Source organism: Tyto alba, unplaced genomic scaffold (assembly GCF_018691265.1).
Source record: "Tyto alba isolate M040663 unplaced genomic scaffold, T.alba_DEE_v4.0 Super-Scaffold_49, whole genome shotgun sequence".
Lineage (NCBI taxonomy): Eukaryota > Metazoa > Chordata > Aves > Strigiformes > Tytonidae > Tyto > Tyto alba.
The window spans coordinates 1,887,125-1,901,659 of NW_024881325.1; the positions used below are offsets into that span (position 1 = coordinate 1,887,125).

At 44.2% G+C, this 14,535-nt stretch overlaps 1 protein-coding gene across 5 annotated transcripts; it reads left to right on the forward strand.

Annotated features, from left to right (window-relative positions):
- Nucleotides 1-4,589: 4,589 nt before the first annotated feature.
- Nucleotides 4,590-14,178, forward strand: LOC104356606 (CCHC-type zinc finger nucleic acid binding protein). Of its 5 annotated transcripts, none has more exons than XM_042806998.1 (5): nucleotides 4,590-4,704; nucleotides 11,360-11,479; nucleotides 11,742-11,837; nucleotides 12,023-12,224; nucleotides 13,113-14,178. In XM_042806998.1, exons 2-5 carry the CDS (start codon nucleotides 11,377-11,379, stop codon nucleotides 13,228-13,230), a joined length of 519 nt encoding a protein of 172 aa, XP_042662932.1. In that variant the 5' UTR covers nucleotides 4,590-4,704; nucleotides 11,360-11,376; the 3' UTR covers nucleotides 13,231-14,178. The 5 variants fall into 5 exon arrangements, with proteins under 5 accessions (XP_042662932.1, XP_032851704.1, XP_042662933.1 ...); XM_032995813.2 differs by lacking the exon at nucleotides 4,590-4,704 and adding an exon at nucleotides 4,744-4,879; XM_042806999.1 differs by lacking the exon at nucleotides 4,590-4,704 and adding an exon at nucleotides 4,744-4,879 and having other exon boundaries at nucleotides 12,026-12,224.
- The last annotated feature ends 357 nt before the right edge of the window (nucleotides 14,179-14,535 follow it).

The following is a 14,535-nucleotide window of genomic DNA, read 5'->3' on the forward strand; positions in this document are numbered from 1 at the left end:
CATTTAATAATGTCAGGGCCATGAGTGTACTAACAGACTTTAATTGCTTTGACCAGCCTTTCCTGGTGCTTGTGTCCACAGCCCTGCCCACGGGCCCTCAGCCCCTGCCTGAGCTATGCTGGGGGTGCTGGTCTCCAGCTCCGCATCCAGTTGTGGTACAGCCACATCTCTGCCTGGCCATGGACCTCCCTGATCTGAGCCTGCTCTTCCTGGCTTCATCTCACCCCTGCCTTGCCACCGTGGACTTGCCTGGCAATCACCAGACCGCATCTCCCTCTGGTTCCTGCCCTGATTTGCAAATTGACTTCCTGGCATCACCTCAGACCTGCCTCCTCCTCATGAGCTTGTCTGAGGATCACACTCCTGGCTGACGCCAGCTGCCACCCCTGGGCTTGCCCTGCCTGGGTGCTGTGGGGCCGGTATCACGCTCGGTTCCTGGCCCCTTGCCCCCAGGGGAGCCACCGGCCCTCTCCGGTGCCTGACAAATAAAATGCGTTTCTGCATATATTTATGTATCTCAAAAAAATATTTAGAGACCGTGTAGTAGTTTTTCAGACAAATTTAAGGGTTTCGCTACTGAAATAGAAGGATGATTGTGTAGCTGGACTTCTTAGTTAGCAAAGGAACTTCTTTTTGCCTGACTCTAAATGTGGATATCTGGGCAACAGTCATGAGCTAACTAATCATTCTTGTATTCGTTACATTCTTATCTACATTAAAAAAGTAATTATTTGAAATCTCATCAGCTAATTATAATAAATCAAAATGAACTAAGCATCTGGAATCAGTCAGTATATGTAGCTAATTTAGCATAGACACACTCTCAAAAAAAAATGGATACATAAACCTATGAAATAATTCAGCCATGAAGCTTGAATATAAATATCAGTATTTTATAAAAGAAGCAGCCACATCATTCCTGTTTTCTGTTGCATCATCCGGGGGATTATGCCTTCTATATTTCAAAAGTCTCTTAAAATCACCACTGTAGCTTCCTGAACTGTCATTTATATGGACAAGTATTAACCAGACTGAGTCTTTCCTTCCTCAATACACCATCTGATTTCACTGGGTGTTTTATCAGGCCTCTTTTCAACAGCCAGTTGACTATAACTTCTTTAAAGAATTACAGGGCTGACTAAAGACTCTGTTTCTTTCAGCAACACATGATTTTCTTTTTACAGAAGTAATCTTGGTGAACATTGCTGACCCACTGGGTTTAAATCGGGTAAAATGTTTCTCTTATGCGACACTGAAATCCAGATTGTCACAAGAAATCTATTGATTTTAGAGGGCTAACGTCACTTGCCAATCTTTAAAAACAAATACTTTCCCTCTTTGTTATTCTTACACCATTGGAATTAAATTTAGTGCAGAGGCCAGGGCAAAGCATTCAGGGGCAGAGCTGTGCAAAGATGGGTGTGTATTCCTGCTCTGCTGTGGCCTCCTGTCACGGGAAATGAATGGTTGGGGATGGGGGAAGGAACGGGTGACAGCTAACGCTTGTTCCAAAACTGCTGCTGACAAGTTGTTTTCAACTAAACCATACCCCAAAAGCAGTTTCCCTTTTGAATACTTATGATCCAGAGCAATTATTTTAGGCCTCCTTGGTTTTGAAAAATCCCACATACAAAATGAAGTAAGATTTTCTTTAACAATAAAAATATGTGGCTGAGGAGCAATGACAATTGCCCAGCAACCAAAGCAGTTTTCTACCCACATGTCCAATCACACAGATGAAAACAATGCAATAACATTGGTTGCAAAATGTGATTTGTTGTTTTGTGTGGTCTTAAAATTATTTGGCTCTTCATCCAACACTTCTAAGAACTGTCTGCATTAGGAAAGATATATTGCTGAAATAATAGATTACCTTCAACTATTACTGTACCGGAGCGCCTTTGAGTACTGTTATTCATGAATTGTTCTTGTGGCTTGAAATTTTTGGGGCAGAGCTAACACAACAGAGAAGTGTGGACCAGACATAAAATTGTCTTCTCTTGCACATAAGAAATTTAAAGACTTTGTATTTCTACCTTGTTTTCTGTCTACTTTGTTTTCTATAGGAAGTACTAACAGCCAGGAACCGATGTCATGCCTCTCACTTCTGTTCTTTAACTGCAAGACTATCCTTTGCCTAAATAACAGAGGAACCTGCAAAACAAGAATTGCAAGATTTATTAAAATACAAGCCAAATTAATTCTTGAGGTAAGTACACAAACCAAATGCTGTTAGAAGACTCTATTATCTGCTAGGGGAAAATTTCATCCATTATAATGAAACATAGCTAAAAATATCCTATATTATAAAAACACTGGAACTGTATTTGAGGCAGTACACTTAGAGAGGATGATTAATTGATTTGTCACCAGCAGTAACACTTCTGAATAACACATTTTCACTCACAGTTGCACCCTATTTCCACTTCAGCAAAGGGAGAGTCCAGGATATGATTTGAAGCTCCTTCAAATAAAGTAAAGAGTGGTGATTTGTTCAGGGGAATTTACTGGCTGTATCAGTGACAAAAACTCTCGATGACAGTAAATCTACCGATTGCCATCAAGATTAAGCTTGGAGATTCCTAGCCTCAAGGACAGTACCAGAAGTACAACCAGTAAAACAGAAGAAAAAGTTAGAGAAGTTGTATTGTTCTGTCAGTCTGAAATTCCTGAGTCCTGTTATGAAGACTCATATAGAAGGTGGATTCTAGTACTTTAAAAGAAGTAAAGATTTGATGAAAAAAATGAAGATATATGATTTACTCTCTGCATTCTTTCTTAGTGACACGGATCTGTCATTTGTTTTCTTTTAATGCAGTGTAGGTACACTCATGATTTAAAAGCTCTGAGCACTTCCTTAGCTATGCACATTATTTTTCTTCCCTTTTTCACCTGAAAAGAGTAGTAAAACCAGAAGTGCAACTACATGTGAACAGGATTGTAATGTATCCAAGGCAACCAAAGGCCATGAAAATTATGCTGAATTATAACAGTAGAGATGAAAAAAAGTAATTAATGGGAAGAAAAGTTATTACGAGTTCAAAGCTTGTTGGCAATGCTAATGTTTTTACATTGCTGTAAAACAAATACCAGAATGAGACTTGGCAAAAGTTTTAGTAAGACACTATAGTGTAACATGCAGAGATAGGCCTGAAAGCCTGAGCCCCCTTTCAAACCTCGATGCTAACACAATCCAGCCTGGTTTAGTTCTGTAGAAAATACGGCATATTATACAACACATAACACAGATAGGCAAATACAGCACACAAAATACAAATAAAACCAAGTGAAGTTCATCTTAAATGAACTGCACCTAACATCACCGAGGAAAAGACGTATCTTGTTACTCATACTCTAATAAAAGAAACCTAACTGTAGTGCTATAATAGTAGATTTACAGCTTGAGGAAAGGTCAATCCAAAGTATCTCCACCATCAGCCTCACACGGATATTTTACTTACGAGTCCCCAGCAGGGCTTTCTGGCTCCCATAACCGACAGGAAGGAAAAGACATTTCAACAAGGAGTTTAAAGGGGGGAATTTTAAACAAAACGATGATGACCACAAGCACAGAATGATTGTGGATGTTGCTGGTGTATTGCACTTCCTAGGACATTCACTCAGAACTGGGTTTGGTGCAGTAGTTAGTTGCCCATTCATTTACAAAGTGCCTAGGGAAAAGGGAGAGGGCTTGTGTAAGAATCCTCATAGCTGAGTACGGAGTAGGAACATTGTTTATGAGACTTGTGTAATGCCGATTCCGAGAGAATAAATTTTGTTCAGAAATTCAATTCAAAAACCATTTTCCTCCATGTGCCTTTTGGCTGTGTCATGTGAAACCATCAGAAGCCTTATTAACCGGGTGTCCTCACCAGCACTAATGAAGTTACAGGAGATGGTTATTTCGCGATAGACACCACCGACCCCCGCGCGCCCGCGCCTCGTGTCCACCATTTCCTAGTGCTACCGGCAGGACGGGAGCCAAGCCGGCCCGTCAAGATGGCTGCCGCCGCGGCGGGCGTTCCCGCGGGCTCCTTGCCCCCTTCCCCTCAGCCTGGGCCGGCGGCCTCCGCGCCGTACGGGCGGCACAGGTGCCCGAAGCGGCCTCCGCGGCGGGGGGGGGGGGGGGGAGTGAAGCGGCGGCTCGGAGGCGGCAAGTCCGCCGCCAGCCTCGCTGGGCATGCGGGGGGGGGGGGGGGGGGGGGGGGACGACACACAGGGGCGGGAGCGGGGAGCTCGTCTGCTGAGGCTGAGAGGCGGGAGGCTGCGCGGCAGCAGCGAGGCGGGCGAGCGACCGAGCGGCTCCCCGCCGGCCGCTCCACCCGATCTCGCGTGGGGCCGAGCGGCTTCTCCCGGGGCGGCAGCCCCCCCGCCCGCTTACCCGCCGCGGGGTTTGCACCCGGACCGCGGCGGGAAGGGGGGGGGGGAGGAAGGGAGGGAGGGGGCTCCCGGGCGGTCCCTGCCGCGCCAGGCGAGAGGCGGGCGGGGGGCACGGGGAGGAAGCCGGAGCTGCCGGGGCCGGGAGGTGCCGCAGCGCCCTCCGGCCCGCCCCGGCCCCGCCCACCCGCCGCAGGCGAGCGAGGGGAGGCCCAGTAGGCGGGCCCCTCCCACCTTTCCGCTGCGATGGTTGGGTGTTCCCGTCCGCAACTCCGATTGGCCACCCGGAAAAGCGGTTTGCGCCCATTGGCTGGGAGGTGGGCTCCGGTGAGCCGTGCGCAGAGTAGTAGGGGAGGGGAGGGGGGAAGAGCGCGTGGGGCCGTGTGCAAACCGCGTGTGGCGCAGCCAGAAGGGACCCGGGAGCGGGCGGCCAGAGCCGGGGCGAGCGAGCGAGCGGGGCCTACGGTCGGGCGGCTGCCGCGGCTGGGTCGAGGGTCCGCAGGTAACCACCGGGTCGGCCTCGGCGGCGCGGGGAGCTGCCGGGGCCGCGGGTGGGGGAGCGAAAGCTGAGTCCCGGAGGGATGATGGCGCTGGCGCACTCCGGCCTAGCGCGCGGGAAAGTGGCGGCGAGCGGCCCGCTGGGGCTGGGGTGCGGGTCCCGGGGCGGGGGGCGGTGGGGGGAGTGCTGTGGGAGCCGCGGGGCGCCGCGGGCCCTGCGAGGGCGGGCGGTGGCGGCGGCGGGTGAGTCAGGCTCTGGCGGGTTCCGGGAGGCGTTGGGAGCCTGCGCCGCTCTGGGGGAAGGGAGGCTGGGCGGGAGGGGGCTGCCCCGGGCCGCTCGGGCGCTCTGCGGGCGCTCGCTCCCGCTGGGCCGGCGGCGGTGCGCGGCCTCTTGGCCGTGGGCCGGCGGCGGCTGCGGCGACGTGTCCCGCTGGCCGGGCCCGCAGCGCGGGGGCGGAGGGCGGCGCGGTGGCCGGCCTGGCGGCGCGGAGAGCGGGAACCGCCCGCCCCGGCCCTCGGTGCGCGGGCTGGGGCGTGTGACTTAACTTCCCCGTGGGTGAGTGGCTGCAGCGAGTTTGTGGGGAGGAGGAGATCCTGTGAGACCGGGAACTGGGTGGAAGGTGGCTGAAATAAAACTGTTTGTTCTTTCTTTTTTTTTTTTTTTTTTTTTTTTTTTTTAATCTGCTAAACTCCGCTGTGCCGTGGCTGAGTGGGCAGGCCGGCGGCGGGGCCCGCGCGCACCACGTGGCTCCCCACGTGTGAGGCTCTGCCGGAGACAAGAGGGTCGAGGTGTTGCAACTATTTGTCTCCGACCGCAGGCATGGATGGTGGCCTGCTCCAAATCCAACTGTGACCTATAAATGGATAGGAAAAATAGCCTGTGACATCTACAGATCACGGACTAGTGGAGCAGCCTTTTATTTAAGTTCCTGTCAGACATAGTTCTCGAGTAACCGCTGTTACTCATATAGTATCCAGAATTATCATCAGAAATTATTAAACTTAATAGTGGTTTTATTTTCATTTCAGCACTTAGTAAGAGCCCATTACCATGCAGTGTTTAGGGTTGCCTAGTCCCATGTTTTTCTTTCTCAATGCAAACTTGCTTAGAGAAGCAATCCTGTATCTGTCTTCAAAGTGAAGAGATTAAATGAGTTCACCAGGGCTACGCAACAACCTTGTGAGTTACAGGCTTACCCTACGATGTTTTTTAAACTTCTGGACTGGATTTTATGTTAAAAAGTTAGCATGTTGCCAATGTTACTTACTTCTCCTAAAGTTTAAAACTTAGTACTGGTAGCAGTAAGAAAGGGGAAAGAGGTAGAATGTGCATATTTGATAGAAAAATCTATAGTTTTTTCCTGTCTATATGAACTAGTATGGATAGGCATGAAGTGCTACAGTCACTTTTTTTTAATGAACTTTTGCTCTCCTTCTGATTTATGTCAAGAGAGCTATCTGAGAATTACTGGTCTAATTGAAGTCATGATGTCTCTGACCTGGCTTCTGGCCCCTCAGTAGGGATCCAAGTTCTTGAGTTTTAGTTAATGTTCAGCATTCTTGGATCAGATGGGCTGTGGAATGTATTGAGGGGACCCATACGGAGCGTAGGGCTTGGTTTTGCACTTCTGCAGGTTTTCTTGAAGTTTCAAGCTACTTCCCTTCAGAATTGGGGTACTGTTACCTGGTGGTCAGAATACTTAATTTTGTATTTCTTCTAGCGAGGGCAAAAGCCGGAGATGGGAGCATTGCTAAATCTCTCTTTTGCATGTTTTCAGGTTACAGATGGGGGAAGTTCAACCAGCCGAATACTGAGTAGCTTTGCTGACAGTCATGTGTCCTGTGTTCAGGAATTTTCAAAACATGCTTCTTGGGAAATAAACTTCTCATGGGTAGCATTTCTTTTTAAATAAGTAATATTTTGACTTATCTTTTGAAACTAAATGCTAGGACTTCAGTTAGCAGTCCTTTCTGCCTTGCTGTTTCTTTATCTTTCAGGAAAGCAAACCTATGCTTCCTATTACGTAAGGGTTTTGCCATGTTCATGCTGTCTCTGGGCTGGCTTGTCAAATTCAGGTGTGACATTGTAGGTTGTTCACCAACAGCCTGGAAGGAAACTGCTGATTTCTCAATGTTTGCCTCTGATATAGCTGACTTGCCAAAGAGCTCTTAAGTATGCAGGCTCTAGCAGTGGCTTTTATCTAGTCTGTCCCTTGACTGAAGGAGTGAAGTCCTATTAATATCAAATGGAAGTGATACTCGTAGATCAAAAGAAGCATCTGGTAAATTTAATAAAGATAATTGTCCCTGTTGGGCTGTTGAATTCTAAGGAGCTGCTACTAGCCAGAAGAATCTTGAGTAATCTTAAAGATGAAGTTCAGCTTCCTTTCTACTATGAGGAGCCCGAGTTAGTTTTACTTTTGTTTATTAAACGTCTTCCTGAGAGGGCATCTAGACTAAAAGCCATAGAATAAAGGAGTATTACAGTGGAGCATAGTGGTAGTTTTTTCCATCACTGGGTCCAGATGGGCTGCTAAAACAGACTTGGATATTGTTGAATCTTGTGTGTGACGACTGGAGATCAACAGCACCTCTCCCATTTTAAAAGTTTTGAATGTGTATTAACTGTAAAGCCATAATCTTCCACTTTGAAGCTTGATACAAGAAACTTCAAGGTTTCTCATATCACTAGAAGAATCACAAAGAAACTTTGTCACTTTGAAGTTTGGTGCTAAAGGTGCACTCAAAAGCTTCAAATCTGGCCTAGGTGTAACCACTGTGGTGGCACTTAAATCACTGAGTTGTTCTCAGCCCATGATCTTTAGTAGTAGGATAATGATACAGAACAAAGTCTAAAATTCATTCTTAGTATTTTGCAGAATAGCTGCAAGGTGACTTATTTCAGCTTCAAGACAGAGCTCTGTAGAAGGAGTTCAGGTAAATAACTACCTTATCCCTTAGTAGAAAGGTAAGGTTTGAGACAGCTAGGCTTGTGTTTCTTCAAGTTTTGGAATCTATTCTGAGAGGCAGTGGCTTGGTAGATCTTGCAGAATTAGACCTGACTGAGAAATGCTAGATGAGGCCATAGTTGTAATTTGTATTCCATTATTCCATTTTCTTGTCCTGGTGAGGTAAAAATCTAGTTCTGGGACATAAAGGGTGCAGGGAAGGGGAGGAAGGGAGGGAAAGCTGCTTTGTATAACACATTTCAACTGCAGAAAACACTAATAGTTGTGACTGAGTGAAAACTTTCCAAGAAGACTTAAACAAGCAGCCTTCTTGCAGAAAGCTTACTTAAGGTGGCCTTGATAGATAAAAGGAACTGCTGGAAACTTGCCTGTGATGACAAAATGGAGGAATATTGACTAATAGAGGAGAATTTGAACTTCGGTGGTTTTTACTGTACTCATTTCTTTCTCTTGGAAGTAACTGAAAAATGTAATGGTGTTCAACCTGCTGTCCATTTAAGGACTTGTCTTCTGAACCGGCCTTTTCTGGATATTGCTCCTTTAAAGGTGGCTGTTGGCTTTATCTGAAAACTAAATCCTTATATTGGTTTATAAAATGATTTACGCTGGTGGGGAATTTTGTCCTGTATAAGACTTCTCAGAATGTGAGGTAAGTAAAACTAGTGTCAGCTGCACCCACCCCTAGCTGGTGAGCTTGTATTCGGTTTCAGATCCTTTACAGGAAGAATGCAGAAGTTAAACATTAGAAGACTGCTGAAGAGAAATTCCAGGCAAACGGGTACTTTCATATACTTAAGGTGTCTGAAGGTAGAGCAGCGTGCTTTGTAATTGTACTTCTATGGCAGTTGTAGCCTTCAAATATCTCTCAGCTCAGAGCAAAGGGGCCTTTGAAGAGAAAGGTTTTTAACTGAATCTCTCAAAATAGTCTTGAAGGATAGTTGTGAAGAGATTATTGTTTGAATTGAGATTTCTTGCTAAGTTTACGTAATCTTATTTTGCCAATTTGCTGTATACCAGAGGAAAAGAAACTTGAGGTTTTCATCTTGAAGGAGGAATTAAAAAGGCAGCAACTTTGAATCAGATTTAGAACTTCTCTTTCAGATTCCTTTGAGGCAATGAGTAGTGAGCTTTTGTCAGTTGTGCAGATCCTGACTGGCAGATTGACAGACTAGATACCGGCTGGCAGATTAATCTGAGTGTTAAAACTTTTCCACTGTGTATCTAAAGCAGATCTAGCTCACCTATTAAAACATTTGTCTTTTCCCATATGTTAACCTAGCTGGTTATGTTAGATTCTTCATATGGGTAACTGCATGCTGTAGTCTCAAGCTCATGATTTGGAGTAAAAGTCTGGTAGTTGTTAGTATCTGCAAAGATACATTGCAATTCTGTTAGAGCTGTTGGCATACTATTTTTCTCTTTTTAACAGGTCTTATGTTGCTTTCTCTAATGTTTTAAGGTGAAGACTTTTTTTTTGAGAGTTGCAAGTTGAGTGAAGAATATATCTTGGTATATAATTCAGGCACCTCATCTTGTGTCCCTTGAAATTAAAAGCAGTGTCAACTATTGTGCCTGAGCCCAGCCCCTGCAGTTGTCTTTGCTTGTGTTTTTCCTGTTCTGCAGTGTCAACATGGTTGCTATGAAAACAGGCATCAACAATAGCGCACTGAGTGCCAGCTGCTGCCACAGTAGTAGACAGCTCTTCACACTTGGGTGTCCTAATAAGATAGTTTGAAATCATGAACACTGAGATAAAGCAGAGAAATCTGGGTTACATGTAAAATCCAAGTATATCTCTTAATTGCTCAGACAACCAGGCATTTTATTCCTGTTAACATCTGTTTAAGATCTTCCTACATCCTTTCATTGCAGAACTTAATTTTAAGAGCAAATATCAACATCTGGTCCAGCTGGAAGGTAGATGTGGGATTACAGAAGCAACATACTATAAAGTTTCTATCTCTTGTACTTTGAATTCTCAGGCTTCTACTGTGGTTTGAAGGATGGGTGATCACTGCTGTGCTTAAGATGACCGGAGGAAGAGAGGAGCTGTTTTGAGGGAGGGATGTCTAAAAAGCCATATTAAATTTGTTCAACATTGGAGTCCTTTAAAAATAGCTAACTAAAAAATCATGTTTAGATATATGCTGTCCATTTAAGAGCTAAATGTCAGGATGCTAATTCTGGTTCCTTCCTGAGGTCATGTGTTCTTGCTGCTTCTGTAGTGGCTTTCTTCAAGACACAACTCATGAACATTCCTGGTAATCTGTAATGCTGGATGGTTGTGGTGGGGAGGGGGGAAGCATTCTGTAACATAAATAAATTGTAGGGTTACAGGAGGATTATCTTGATTGGAGGATGAGGTAAATGAGCAAACATACCAGATAATGATTCTCCTTCTGTTGGGTTAAATAATTAATTGGGAGAGAGCATGTGAAGTATTTAAACTTAAGGAGATTTCATCAAAACAAAGCTTGACGTGTGTATTTTTGAACTAGTGTACTTTAAGCTTGTCTTCAAGCACACTTAAACATTTAAATTGGAATCTCTTTTAAACTTGTTCTTTTATTTTTAGTTCTAGAAGGCTTGTGTAACTTTTACAGCTTAGGGGAGTTATGGTACTGTGACCGCAGTCTGTGTAACCTACCCCGTACTAACAACTGCTTTGGTGGCCTGCAGCAGACTTGACTTTCTGCTGAATGAAATGCATACCTCCATTCCCCAATATGGGCAAAAGAAGTGGTTAATGCTGTCTCGGACAGGCATAATTATCTGATGTTTCCTTAGCATTCTAAGGACGTTTTCCAAGTTAGCCTTCTATATATCTGGCTAGTGTCGGGTGTTTTTCAGGGAAGCCAAATTCATGTAAGCCTGGGAGTGAAGTAGTTCTGAGCTGTAGGTTAATATATTGAAGTTGTAAGTCTTGTTTCTCAGAGTTTGACTGCTATTCAGGTCATAAAAGAAGTGAATTCCTCAAATGTAAAGTGAATGCGCTCTTCAAGGCTTTAGGTTTAATATTCTTAAAATTATCTTCCAGAATGAAGCTTGATTGTCGATAAATGTGGTAGCTACCAGCCAGACACTTTGAGAGAAAGTGTAACAACTACCAGGGAGACATAATTTGTTGAGATAAGTAGCTGGTAGAGAGCATCAGTAAGGTTGATAAGACAGTAGTTAAAGGAGTCATCTACTTTTTTTCCCCTGCTCCTGAGTATTTTGTAAGTTTCTGAAGCAAAGACTGGCTACAGGAACTAATTAGAGGCAAAGATATATAGCACATTGTTTCTTTGGCTGTTCAAAGCTGCCTTACTCCAAGCAAAACTGAGACAAACTTTTACCTCCTACAGTGGTTTTAATAGTATGATCAGGTATTGTACAAGAAAGTACCGAGTTATCCAGAAGTCCTGTTTGGTTTTCACTGCCCTTGCCAGGAGGGTGGGAAGACTATAAATCTCTTATTTTAATGTAGCCTTTGAGGGAGGAGAAGGTGTTCTAAAAATGTTTTTCTTCCTCAGGCAGGTAATCTGCAGCCATGAGCAGCAACGAATGCTTCAAATGTGGCCGTACCGGCCACTGGGCTCGGGAGTGCCCTACTGGAATTGGCCGTGGTCGTGGGATGAGAAGCCGTGGCAGAGGTGATTGATCACTGTGGTTTTCAGTATTTGTACAGCAAGATCTTTAGCTAACTGTTCTGAATAGCATGTAAAACTGGCTTTGTTAGTCTGAGGGAGTTGGGACACCTGTTGGCTGGTTCTTGCCCCTGCGTAACAATTCTGCCAGGGGCCTCTGAGAGTGGAGTTAACTTGTCAGTTCAGCTGACAGTGTCCTTGATTAACTCTTAAGAATATTCTTAATTTAATCCTTCACCTTTTTTTTTCTCCTGTTACCCATTTCAAGCAGGCTTCCAGTTCATGTCTTCATCTCTCCCGGACATTTGTTACCGCTGTGGTGAGTCTGGCCATCTTGCCAAGGACTGTGATCTTCAGGAGGATGGTAAGTATCACTAAATATTCTATCTCTTCAATCACAGGGACAGAGATCTGTGGTTGAAGAGAAGGATACAGTACACTGCCAGTAATTCACTGGAAACAAGATGTACATGTCCTTCATTAGAAGCATGCTACATCTTACTCTACCAAGGTTTTATAGTCTTGTTTGGTATGTTTTTCTTATTGTGGAAGCCTGCTATAACTGCGGTAGAGGTGGCCATATTGCGAAGGACTGCAAGGAGCCGAAGAGGGAGAGAGAGCAGTGCTGCTACAACTGTGGCAAACCTGGCCATCTGGCTCGTGACTGTGACCATGCAGATGAGCAGAAGTGCTATTCTTGTGGAGAGTTTGGACACATTCAAAAAGACTGCACCAAAGTGAAATGCTATAGGTAAGAACTGACGAGAGAAAACTGCAAAATGCACCTTACCTGATAGATGCATTCTGTATCTAGTTTGGGTTAGAAAATTAAGCTTTGAGTGGGTAGCTTGTTTAGAAGTAAACACCTGCTAGCAAAGGCAAGTAATAGATTTGATGATGCACATCTCTAAATGGCCGGAATAATGCAGGTGTTAAATTGTTCAGGCTGTACAGGAGAAAGGGAAGGGCCATATCTTTTTACTTCAGGTAACGGGAAGTACTTGCACAAATTTAAACTGGAGTTGGGTACCCTGTATCTTATGCTGGAACTAAGAAACTCCAGCTGTACAAATCAGCTGACTGGCACAGCCAGCCCCAGCAGGAATGTACTTAAGATGTCTTGGTTGTAGGAACCGCACATAGAAGCGGATGTTAAATCGGTTGGAAATGCCAGCTTCAAAATGCTGTCTGGTTTTTAAATGCAGACCTATACCAGAAACAGTACATTCCTGAGTGCCACGTTCTTCACCGTTACCAAGGTTCCTTCCTGTGGAGGGAGGAGAGAGAACATGGTGCATTTGAGTTAAAACTCATTACTCTTAAACAAGGGTTAACTGCAGACAGAAGCATCAGAGCATGCAAAACCTGATGCATAGAAAAAAAAACCCACAACTCTATATTTGATGTATTGGGGGTTTTGGCATATATGGTGATTAATGTGAGTTGATTGGTTGGGGAACAGTTCCTGGCTCTGGTGAAGATAGAAACTTGCTTCATGTCAAAGAATTGTGAAACACTGAAGCAGAATTCTTGAATGCGGAATTAGTGTTGCATGGAATTTATGTACTTGGCAGAATAGGATTCCTTTTCAGAGTAACTGTTCTGGATGGTGTTGATAAAATAATTTATTTTTTTCCAGGTGTGGTGAAACTGGCCATGTAGCCATCAACTGCAGCAAGACCAGTGAAGTCAACTGCTATCGCTGCGGCGAGTCAGGGCACCTTGCACGGGAATGCACAATTGAAGCTACAGCCTAATTATTTTCCTTTGTCGCCCCTCCTTTTTCTGATTGATGGTTGTATTATTTTTCTCTGAATCCTCTTCACTGGCCAAAGGTTGGCAGATAGAGGCTACTCCCAGGCCAGTGAGCTTTACTTGCCGTGTAAAAGGAGGAAAGGGGTGGAAAAATCAACTTTCTGCATTTAACTACAAAAAATGTTTATGTTTAGTTTGGTAGAGGTGTTATGTATAATGCTTTGTTAAAGAACCCCCTTTCCGTGCCACTGGTGAATAGGGATTGATGAGTGGGAAGAGTTGAGTCAGACCAGCAAAACCCTCTCTGGGTTACATGGAAGTGATCCTATGCAGGAGGAAAGAAATTCTGGAAGTGTCTAAACTTCCTCATAACTTTAATTTTATTACAATGGCCTTGGATTGTCTGACCTCAGTAGCTGTTAACACCAAGTAATATCTGTATCAGGCCCTACCTAGAGCATATAGCTGAGTGGGAGTAAATAAACAAGATGCACATGCCTGTTAATGGCCATGAGAGAGAGAGAGAAATCAGGAATAAACTTAAAAGTAACAGTAATTCAGTCAGTGAATGTTCATGTTGGAGATACAGAACGTAATGGGAAGCTTTTGAATAAATACTTCAAAGTAAATCTGAAACCCAGACATCAGTGCTCATAGCATATACAATTTGGAGCTATTCAGGAGTTGCAAATAAATGCATTTTCACAGAAATCAAGATGTTATTTTTGTATACTATATCACTTAGACAACTGAGTTTCATTTGCTTGTAATCAGTTTTTAAAGTAAGATGGTAAAAGCAATTGAAGTCCTAGAACATAGAAAATGTAATTTTAAACTATCAATAAAGCTGGAGGAGGAAGGGGAGTTTGGCTAAAGTTCCTTTTGTTTATTTTTGGTTTTCATGTACACAGTGCAAAATAACATTAAAAAGGGGTATGTGGAGGTGTAAAGTTTAGTTTGGACTTTTCTTTTGTACTGTCTTATGTTAAGTCTCCATCTGGTAGCATCAAATTGTACATATGTTAAGTATGCAGTTCTTCTTTCTTGTGTATGTTCATGTGAATGGATTGCGTGGTCTCAGAGTGGGCTTGTTTCATCTATGCTGATGCAGTTAAAAGCATTTCTTTAAAAATCGTTGAAGTCAGAAAAGTTGTGGAAGGTACATGGAGTTCTAAATCTGGAGTAGTTTAATGGTCTGCTAGCACTACTTCAGCCTTCACAAATGTCATGACACTTAAGAACTATCATTTCAAACATCTTGATATTACAGACCCTTTCCATTCCCACGTGTTCTACTGTGTTGGTTG

Coding starts and splice junctions, on each gene's coding strand:
- LOC104356606 (XM_042806998.1), top strand. CDS start 11,377: ATGAGCAGCAACGAATGCTTCAAATGTGGCCGTACCGGCCACTGGGCT. Junction 11,480..11,741: donor GATGAGAAGCCGTGGCAGAG/GTGATTGATCAC, acceptor ACCCATTTCAAG/CAGGCTTCCAGTTCATGTCT. Junction 12,225..13,112: donor ACCAAAGTGAAATGCTATAG/GTAAGAACTGAC, acceptor ATTTTTTTCCAG/GTGTGGTGAAACTGGCCATG.